The sequence below is a fragment of the Coenobita brevimanus genome, chromosome 19 (assembly GCF_032717465.1).
Source record: "Coenobita brevimanus isolate Jiangsu-jjx chromosome 19, ASM3271746v2, whole genome shotgun sequence".
In the NCBI taxonomy this organism is placed as follows: domain Eukaryota; kingdom Metazoa; phylum Arthropoda; class Malacostraca; order Decapoda; family Coenobitidae; genus Coenobita; species Coenobita brevimanus.
Window position 1 is genome coordinate 30,495,564 of NC_136972.1, and position 11,129 is coordinate 30,506,692.

Sequence of the window (11,129 nt, forward strand, 5' to 3'; positions counted from 1 at the left end):
TAGCTCCTCTCGTGATGACTTAGATAAAAAGTTCCTGGTTGACCTTTGATTTACAGTTGTGGAGTCTTACCGCTTAATCTTCGGATTTCGTAACACCTCTTCCTTAACGATTTATTTTGCCCATCAAACTTCATTATCCTTTTGTATGTTTTGTATTAATATTCTCTCTCTCTCTCTCTCTCTCTCTCTCTCTCTCTCTCTCTCTCTCTCTCTCTCTTTGCCCTAATGTGCTCATATTCGTACAGGGACGCGTTACTATTGGTGTATCCCACATGCTATGCACCCCAAACATTAAAGTACCTCAGCAGTTCTAAGTGTAACTCTTTATTACTGGATCCTACCTCACCCCATCTTTTCAGGTGGGAAGACTGATGATGATGATGATGATGATGATGTGGTGGTGGTGATGGTGGTGGCGGTGAAGATGATGATTATGATGATGGCGATGAAGATTATGTTGATGGTAGTGGTGATGGTGATGAAGATTATGTTGACGCTCGTGGTGATGATGATGATGACTGCAGAGAGGGTCCTTGAGACAGCCAGTCATGTTTGCTAAGTCCCTCCCTCTAGAACATGACCTACAACAGTCAATGTAAGATGCAGGTCCCTAACTGTACTGCCAGGTGAACAGGGACAAGGGGAGGAACAAACTTTGCCCAACAGTCAGATCGGCGTGAGAAATGTATAGGGTGTAATACAAAGAACTGAATCCTTGGTACGTGAATTAGGTATAATGTATTTGAGAGACATCCAACTTATTTACAAGGTTAGGAAGCTAGGTACACCAAACTCAAAAACATCCTTTTCTACAGCCATATCTACCACTACTACTAACTACTACTCTGCTACTACTACTACCACTACAGCTACTATTACTACTACTACTTCTACCATTACTACTACTACTACAGTCCACGGTAATTTCTAAGTTTAGTTGCAATGCCTTATTTATGGCCAGCACACAAACCATATCTCAAAGGATCTAACTTCACCATGAAAGTCACATACCATGGTCTAAGCCTTGACATTTTTGGTCCTAATCTTGGTAAATAATAATAATAATAATAATAATAATAATGATGATGATGATGATGATGATGATGATAATAATAAAGTCAATGGCTTTCACGGTTATGTTTCGTTAGATTTTCTGAGTAAAATCCATAGATACTGGCAACTAAACTTAATGACATGTTGCACACCCATTGCCTCGAGCTGGACAACACTCTAGTGTTACAGGGACGGCTCAGTCAGTGTTACCAGTGTTTACCCTACAATTTTTCTACTTCCCATGACGCTTTTCGTCCTTTATAGTCTCTGCTTTGTACGACCACTGATTATATACTTACGTACCAAGTTCATAAAGGATTTAAACTGTCTTCGCTCCACACACTAGCAACCTGAGCCGTCTCCACAGCACACAAGATGGGAGGCGCAATATACAGACTATCCTCTCCTATCAGTCCAACTAACAATACTACGAGCGATAACATAAGTGATATAAAAGAGTCCAGGTGACACAACGGCATGAAGTAAATGGGAAGGCTTGTTGATTTGGGTAATGTTTATTTTATACAAAAATATCGTGTGCAATTCAACATACAATATACATAGTTTGGTTAAGCCCTTCACAGCAATAACGGATTTTTGCTTATATTAATCTCGCTTCCTCCAGACGACTTGATTAAGCTTGGGAGAGATTTTCTGAACTCCACAAGACGATTTAATTCAGCTTAGGAGAGACTTTTTGAACTGGAGGGGTTAGATACAGACTTCTCCAATCCCTTCAGTACAAGAAACATTCCGAAGCTGAATATAATCGTCTGAAGGAAGCAAGAATCAACTAAGACGTTATGCTTGTGATGTAGTTAATAGGATTTTGGGTAGTTTACTATCGTACTATCTGATAAGGGTTTGTTATACGTGGCAATGGGTATAGCCAATGTTTAACCGTACAAATAAATAAAAGTTTGGGGCCGCATTCACAAACTTAAGTTTTGCATCGTAACTAATGTTTGTTCTTACAGGAAAAACAAAGGGATGAGAGGGCAGGAGCATCTCAACTTTTGTCCTTCCTGCAAAAAAATGATCCTGCTACGACTGGAGTGACGGTAAGTTTGTGTAGCTCAGTCCTGGGCATGACCCATATTAGGTCAAGGACAATTGTTGACAGATACAAGCATACAGGCGTGGCTGGTCAACACTTGCCTTGCTTACACACCTGTAGGCGAGGTGTCATGGCAGTCCGGGACTACAGTAGGGCAGGGCAGGGCAGGTATTGGGTATAGGGTTGGGTTGAGTAGGGTAGGACAAGGGCAGAACAGAAGGGTAGGATGGGAAGGGTAGATGGGGTGGTAGGTTAGGGAGGAGTAGGGAAGAAGGTATCTAGATTTGGAGAATTCCTTCACAGTATCTCCTTTACAATCAGTTTCCAGAGTCAAAGACATATAAGGTAGGGCAAGGCAGGTCGGATCATGATGGGGCAAATCAGGGGAGGGGAGGGTGGGGTAGGGTAGGGTTGAATAGGGTAGGGAAGGATTGGGTTAAGTAGCACAAAAAGGGCGGGGCAGGGCAAGGCAGGTAAGGATGGAACAGGTCAGGTCAGGTCAGGATGGGGCAGGGCAAGGTAGGGCGGGGTAGGTCAAGGGAGGGGGTCACCATCACGCCTCACACTGCCTTGGGGTCGCTGGAGTTGTAGCTGTACACCTTGCGAGTCTCGTAGCTCTTGGTGAAGGTCTTGCGTTTGGTGCCATCGGGAAGAACCTCTTCGTTGCTGCCCTCAGCGCGGCTCTCCTGCTCCTTACGGTTCTTGCTGCCCACCACCGAGCCGTCCGCAGCCTTCACCTCAGTCTTCTCGTTCAGCATGCGGTTAGTGCGGTTAATGCCTGGTGCTGGAGCGTCCTGCCACCGCTTCTCCTCACGCTCCGTCACGCTATTCCCGCTCCTTGACACATCCCTGGTGGTGCACACTCCCGCAGGAGGCTGGGATAGGGATGACTCTGGAGCTATGGCCACCTCCCTGCCTGTAGTGCTGGACTGAAGGGAGTGTCGGCGCATCATGTCCTCCATCTCTCGCTGGCTCTTCTCCACCATATCATTGAAGGAATCCCAGTGTGGGTTGTTGGGATCCCTCACAGGCACCACTTTTTCCTCCTCGCCGCCAATTGGGGTGTGGCGCAGGTATCGCTTGTCATCCCCGTGTCGTCGGTTGGAGGGCACACCCGCTGCGAAGGATGGACCAGATCCTTCTCCATGGGTGATGGTCACACGACGCGACCCGATGCCTGGTGTCACCTCCTGTTCACACACACAACACAAACCTCTACTCGTTACAAACAACACTACATGCACCACACAAGCAAAAACATTACAGAATAAAGCAAGGTTACTCAAAAGTATATATCACTCTATCAAAACACTGCAGAATAAAGCAATGCTACTCAAAAATATATATTACTCAAACACAGCAATAGGTTACACGATACGTTAAGGCAACACTACTCGAAAATATAAATGTAAGCCCTTTCACCACGAGGAAGGCATTTATATGTTACTTTTACTACCACCAGATGATTTTACTCAGCTTAGGAGATACTTTTTGAACTGGAGGGGTTGGGAACAGTCTTCATTTAACCCTTCAACAGTAGGGCGTTTTTCTAAGCTTAATTAACTCGTCTTGTTGCAGTAAGAATTCAATATGGACGGCCTCCTCGATTTAAAAGAGATTAATGAACGAAATTACATCATCAAAACAGCACAACATAATAAAGCGACACCACAATAACTTGTAGCATAAACCCCTCAGCCTGAAGACGCATTTTATATTCTATTTCTGCTTGTCAGGCGATTTTATTCAGCTTAGGAGAGACTATTCTAACTGAGAAGAGGTTAGATACAGCCTTCATTAACCCCTTCAGTGCCACAAGACTCTCCTCAACTCAATAAATACCGTCTAAACAGCAGCATGAAAAAACTGAAAAATACGTCGTCGTTTTGAGTGAGCTGAAATAATTTAGGCACAAAAAAGGTAGGGGGGGAAGCCCCACAACACATGCTGCTGTTAGTAATGTTTCTAAATCTACCAAAAGGGAAGAAAACATAATAATTAATATTGGTTTACACTACGTTTACAGTTTTATTATTATTTTACTAATTTCGTACCACTACTGGACTAAATTTTTACTTTTACCAATGAATCTTAATATTGTATGTCAGAGAGAGAGAGAGAGAGAGAGAGAGAGAGAGAGAGAGAGAGAGAGAGAGAGAGAGAGTGAGACTAGAATAGGAGAAAATGGTGACTATTAAACTATACCTAAAAGGAAAGCTCAATATAGAAGGGCATAAAAGAGAAAAACTAAAATTTTTAAGAGAGGGAGAGATCCTTGCCTTCTTGGGCGCATTGATAGTCAGAACGCCGTCACGGGAGAGCGCCGAGGACACCAAGTTCAAATTAACAGTTGGTGGGAGCATAAAGCGCCTAGTAAACATCTGGGTGGACACGGCGTTACCTTCTTTCTTCTCTATCTTACCCTCCACCAGCACAGTGTCGTCCACCACCTTGACGTTGATGTCCTCCGGTTTGAAGTCCTTAACGTCAATCATCATCTGCAAATGGAATCCAAAGAACCGAAAATGAGATTTATTTAAGCTCATCTTGTCCAGGACCATCCTCTTTACGTGGTGTGAAAAGCCGAAAGTATTCTGCCCTTATTCTCCCTATACACCAAAGCTCATCAGGTGATTTTGACAGCAAAAGCGACTGTGGTGAAAGGGAGAGATGACGAGCCAATAGCGTGGCGGCATTCATTCTCCTGTGTTTACAGGAGCTAGCTCTACCAATCCCGAGGCCCGTTGCACGAGTGTTGGGCAGTCAGAACGGGTGCTCAAGTAAGGGAAAAGTCAGCATCTTAAACCTTCCCAATTTCTGCTACTTTTACGTGGATTAAAACCCACAGTTATTTCGTCTAGTAATACTGAAAGTGAGGGTGAATGTCGGAAGGTCTGAAGAAAGCGACAACAGCACCGTTCTGAGTAGAAACAAGTGGCTGCTAAGCCTAATGAGACAATGGTGAGGCCTATGTGTGCAGGTCGACAAAAAACAACATCCAAGCGTGACGAGTAGGGCTCCCATGTACGTGTCTGGATAAGTGCTTTCCTGTGTTGGTATGGAGAACATTAATGACATTTTTCATTAGTTCTGGGCATTAAAGGATTGTTATACCCAGACTGCATACATAGTGGGCCGTGTGCACGAGTCGAGTGAAGCGTTCACTTGAATTGAACTACAGTACTTCACGCTTCCAACTCTTCATTAATTTAAGGTATGTGTCAAGTTGAAAAATTTGTGGTATATTTTTACAAGTTGCCAATACACCCCCCAGGTTGTGCAGTACATTTTTCAGGACCTAACTTAACCTGACCTAACCTGATCTGCTGCAGCGGAATGCTTACCTTAGAGTTAGATATCATACCATGATTTTATGATGGTAATATCTCTGAACCGCATATTGGCAACTAGTAAAGTAATACCAAAATTGTCCTGTTATTATATATTTTACACTGTACAGTAAATGTGTAATGGCCTAATACTGTAGTGTTTCTGGTCATAAAGCTGTTTTGATGACGCTACAGTGATTTTGGTTAGGCTAGATACTTAGTTTGGCTTTCTCTTTTTTTTTTTGTATATTTGCAAAAAATCGGAAATAGGATTAACAACCATGTTTTTCGCGTAATACGTTCATTATGTCTTGAATTTTCATTGTGTTTATTAACTCTGGAAAAAAAATATTTTGGGTGCCATGTAGCGTTTTTTGTTTGATTTATGAGTTTTCCATAATTTTAAAAATTTGCCAGAATTCATGGAAGTGACTTATGACAAGTTCTTTTTTTTTTTTGTATCAGTGTGTACAATACATTAGTATCTCACATTTGTATGTAGTAACATAGCGATACTGCAATATTTTTTGCACTTTGAAAATTTTGGAAGTTGCTAGGCAACGAACTTTGAAATAAATACATGAGTATACATTTTTTTTTTCTTCAGGAAATTATTCTCTTTGATCACACAAATCTAATGATATCAGATATGCATATATTTCGTACAAATACAGGGAGGTACGGACTCATTAACTTTAAGGTCAAATGATCTCAAACGTCACCTTTGGTTAAGTCGCCCTTCTACCACCGGACTCCTCTGATACCTCAAAAACTAACTAATTAAATGGAAGAATAAATAAACTCGCTAAAGTTTACGAGAGCGAAATGCCTCCTTTCAGAAAATCATTAGTGAAAGACAGACGGACAGGGTCGCTCCTGGAAATGTCTCGGAGTCTTAAAAAAAAAGAAAGAAAGAAAAAAAAAGACCTACAATGGAAACATGGCTGGTAACATAAAGCAGTAACTAGCTGTTAATGGTACATAATGTTAACACCAGCCTGCTTCATTCGTGAATATACTTACTAGTATTCTACACAAAGTGATATTGTGGCAAAAGACAAGAATATTATCTACGTCAACCTGATCATTCGCTCCTCAAGGAAACATCATAACCGCCTCGACATAGCCTACTCTCAGGGCCGTGACCCGATTCGATTTTAGGGGTACGATTACCAGACCTTTCGTGAGATGGGGCCATTTGTATCGATTAGACAGTTTTGTGTCCGTGTTAAGCGGCGACGACTGCACGTTTTATATTTAATTGAAGGTTCACAAATACCGTTGACATACTGTTAGTTATATCTGTGTAAAGGTCAAGGATTGCCGCAAGATAAACGCAATGATAAAGGCACTACGCTCTGCTCCAACCACATGATATTATTCAGCCTACAAGAGGCTTCAGACAGGAAGAGTTAGAAAAAGCCTTCAATACCCCCTTCACTACCAGGGTTCCCTCTCATGTTGAGTAAAACTGTTTGGTGATGGCAGGAATACAATACAAATGACAGTCTTGGCTGATGGAGATAACCACCAGGGAATGGACGGAATTCTAGGATCGAATATTGTTGATGTACCGGTATGATGAAGATCTTTGTTTAGTACGGTTAAAGATCAGGGATCCTTGTCATGTGTGAGTAGATATTTTATTCTCAGTTTACTGTATCTAAGGTAAAGGGAACTATAAAATCGGACTGTCTGAGCTAGAGTCAGACGTTTAGCCATCTTTCTCAACGCTTGAAGATTAAAAATAAATACAAAAATAAATTGACTGCGGAAGAGGTACTAAGAACCCACCTAACCTAACTAAATAGGCTTGGTAGTTACACAGAAACCCCACCTTGTACTTGTCATCCTCTTCGGTGCAAGACACAGCCTGGGAGTCATCTGAGGAGATATTGGAGGACCTGATCTGGCGGTAAATGTTCCTTGTCTCTGGCCTGGTGGTGGTGGTGGTGGTGGTTTTGTCCCAGCGGCTGACCACGTCCTTCATGGCCTTGTCCCACTCTTCCCATGAGTCCTTGAAGAACGGGTCATCGTCGAACATGCCTTTCCTATGCACCGTCACGGTTTTGGTAGTCTTGGTGCCAACCATCTTGATCCTTTACCGTGGTTTCCTGAAGAAGAGAGACAATGTTCGAAAATATATCATAATTTGAGTAATCTCACCGTAATAAACATGTATTGAGTTAGAAGGCAAGGTAACACCCTTTTGTCAAACTATTAACACTCAAGCATTTGGTTAAAATAATCCACTGCAGAAAAAGAAGAAGAGAATCCAGAGAATGCAACACCTGGAACCTGCAATCTGTCTGAAATACTGACCTCCAATACATCACTTAATGTCTTAGAGTATTAATATCTAGGCGAACGCGGTAACCATCGAGCCACAGTTCTCGCATCAAGCATTTAAATAGCTCATGACTCTTTACTTCAGTCGGTAATCTTGTAGGCCTATAAGGACTCCATAAACTTGCAAACGCTAACCAAAATGGATAAAATAGCAACAATTCAGCTTACTTGACGGAAAATGTCTTCAGCACGCAAACTCTAATTATAGAGTAGAAGTCAGCAGCAAGATACACCCTTGCCCTTCACAGACTGACTTTCTCGCTCAAGGTGCCCCGCCCACACACACACACACACACACACACACACACACACACACACACACACACACACACACACACACACACACACACACACACACACACACACACACACACACACACACACACACACACAGCCTTACTCCCTTAGCCCTCCCGTACCCCCTCATGCCCCCCCCCTTCCTCATCCCCTTTCACTATCCATACCCTCTCCCTCACCTTTCCCTACCCACCCATGCCCCCCTTCCCCATCCTTTACCCTCGCGATCTTTTTCCCATCTATACTCCCTCATTCACCTTACCCATAACCCCTACATACCTTACCCTCTGTCCCCTCTCTTCCTCCTTACCCACTCCTGCCCTCTCCTTCCCCCCTACCTCTCCTACCTACTCCCCCTCCCTTCCTTAACCCACCCACGCCCGTCGCCAACTCTCAAACAGCATCCCTCGCACTGGAGATAAAAAAGTGAAAGATGCGGCAGGTGAGGGGAGCTGGCGAGGTTCCAGTGTATGGGGAAAGGTGTGCTGGCTCTCTCTCTCTCTCTCTCTCTCTCTTAAAATACACATTGGATTCCTTCAAATCATCTAGTGCTTCTAAAATGGAATTTTTTATTTATCAGCGCAAGCCAGTTTCTTCCTTAACATTCTCATTTAGCCATTCATCTATCCTCATATCTTTCTATCTATCACCGCATCATACTATCCTTTCTTCATAACTGTCAGCGTATCTGTCTGTCTATCTATCCGTCTACGTGTGTCTATCAGTGGAAAACCATTTACCCATCATCACCTGCATATGTTTTTGCATCTACCATACTCACTCTTGCTGTCTATCCATCTATCCATCAAGACACCAATGTTCATTAATCCATTTTTGACAGCTATATTCTACATCTTCGAGCGTTGGCAGTCACTACCGTTTATCTATCTATCTATCTATCTCAGCTTTTTTCAGTCGATTTTCACAGCTATTTTCTGTCTCTTCCTACTGCATGCTCACGCGGTCCCATCATCGCCTCAAATAATACGCACTAATCTCATCTGCTGCTTTACCGCGTTCTCCCACTTCATCCCCATATTTCTCTATCTCTGTCTCCCTGTCTCACTCCATCTCTGTCATTAACGTTCTAGTCTCTTACAGAATAGCTTGTCCATATTTAGAACAGGTAACACTAAAGAAACCAGCCAATAAGAACTGCATTTACCTCTTTGAACACATAAGCCTTGCCAATACTATTAAGGCCTAACCATTCTAAGGTCTATGTATCCATGAACTCTGTGTAACTCTTCCTGTTTAACTCCCTCTGTATCTCCCTGCCTACCACCACATCCTCTGACTCTACCGCGGCGTGTCTCCCGGGGTAAGGGTGGAGTCAGAGGTGTGTGGGTGTGAGTGTGGGCGTAGTGTGGGTGTATGAGGGTGGAGGTGTCACAGCCTTACATGGTCACCAGATGCCTTGCCCTGCCCTGCCTCTCACCATCACCGCTAATTTTTTACTCGTCCTCACTACTCCATTTTTTCACTCATCTCTTTAATTCTCTCGTACGGTACCCTTACCACGTACCCTCATCACTCATTCTACTCATTTCTTCCTATTCATCTCCACTTCTCAGATATTCTTAAAACCTCACCTCTAGAGTTTCCCACTTAAGCTCTCACTATTCACCCTATAATGAGTGGATGGGAAAGGTGTGAGAGGATGAGAAGTGAGGGTGAGAGGGAGAGAAATGGCGAGGGAGAGCGAGTCAGGATGAGAGACGGGAGTAAGAGACTTGAATGCCGGCTTCTGTTTACATTTTTGTCTCCCTGACTCGCCCTCTCTCACCCCTCTCCCTGCCTAGCTCTTCATTACCCTGCTCTCTCTCTCTCTCTCTCTCTCTCCTTATTTTCAAACACAATGTCAAGTTCAAAAACATGACCCAGATGACGCACAGAAGTCCTCGGTAATCAGGTTCAAAGCAAAACTTACACAAATGTAAATTAATAATGATGTTCAAATAACTCAAGCAGTTTTACAGTCCTATGCCACGCATATCTCAAAATATCATCCTAATTAAAAGCACATGCGAGGTTAATTAGGAATGCAGTTGGTTGCCAAATTGACGGAAGGTGTATGATTTGCCAACTGAGTGGATTAATGTGTGTGTTGACAAGTGACGCCCACACACAGATATATAGAGGCAAAAACCTCCACATTTCGACCACATATGCGAGTTCCCAAAGACTTAGGGAGAGAAAATGGGACGCATTTTCGTTGGCATTCTGTAGGAAACCGTAGCACTCCTTCCTTGGCGATTTATTTTGCATGTTCACCCAGTGGCTAGGCAGGTCATTACAATTGAGGGGTGAGAGCCCTAATCGGAGGATGGGCCCATTGCTATGTGCAAATGGGGGGCCAGGGACCTGCCAGGGCCCCTTTGGCTACGATGTTGGGTACATCTTGTTATTACCTTTCATTTTATGTACATCTTTTAAATATCGACAATGTGTTAGTCATATGCAGTTTAATGTAATAGACAAAATAAATCACTGTGGATGAGTTGTTACGAGAATCCAAGTCCAGCGCGAATACAGCCCAACGACGCCCCTCCTTCAGTATTCGTCAGTGTGGACGAAAAGGTGGTACCGTATTTAGCGGTACACCATTCCTATTTGTGTGTGTGGCTACGATCTTCATTTGTTTTTGACGCGAAATGATGTACGATTCCTTGAAGTGTGTTGTTGACGTAATCCAGATGTGTCATACCGTTATTAAGACTAGCGATATGATGTCACCACAAACTCACCTCAACCGAACAACAACGCACTTTTTTTGCTTTTTGGCACCACGTTCTCGACGGTCCAAAGCTCTGCAGGCACACGCAACCAGTGACTAGAGACAACTGTGGGGCCAAGGGTAGGACGCGGGCATTATATACCCTCCCCCATGCCCCGCCCACAGACAAGGTCGCCGTCAGGGCACTACAATCGCCTGGAACTCGCTGCTGATCAGGCATGCACCTGGTTCGCTAAAATTATCGAAAAATGGCTAATAATTCCATAGAGTCTTAGGATAGAAATGGAAATCTTGTAAGCTCGAGGGG

At 43.4% G+C, this 11,129-nt stretch overlaps 1 protein-coding gene across 1 annotated transcript; it reads right to left on the reverse strand.

The window, feature by feature from the left end:
- Positions 1 to 1,549: 1,549 nt before the first annotated feature.
- LOC145391759 (uncharacterized) lies at positions 1,550 to 10,919 on the reverse strand. Its single transcript, XM_080266297.1, has 4 exons — positions 10,833 to 10,919; positions 7,277 to 7,553; positions 4,390 to 4,608; positions 1,550 to 3,300 (listed from the first exon to the last, which is right to left on the reverse strand). Exons 2-4 carry the CDS (start codon positions 7,529 to 7,531, stop codon positions 2,671 to 2,673), a joined length of 1,104 nt encoding a protein of 367 aa, XP_080122423.1. The 5' UTR covers positions 7,532 to 7,553; positions 10,833 to 10,919; the 3' UTR covers positions 1,550 to 2,670.
- Between the last annotated feature and the right edge of the window lie 210 nt (positions 10,920 to 11,129).

Coding starts and splice junctions, on each gene's coding strand:
- LOC145391759 (XM_080266297.1), bottom strand. CDS start 7,531: ATGGTTGGCACCAAGACTACCAAAACCGTGACGGTGCATAGGAAAGGC. Junction 4,609..7,276: donor AAGAGGATGACAAGTACAAG/GTGGGGTTTCTG, acceptor TTCCATTTGCAG/ATGATGATTGACGTTAAGGA. Junction 3,301..4,389: donor CTATCAATGCGCCCAAGAAG/GCAAGGATCTCT, acceptor GTGTGTGAACAG/GAGGTGACACCAGGCATCGG.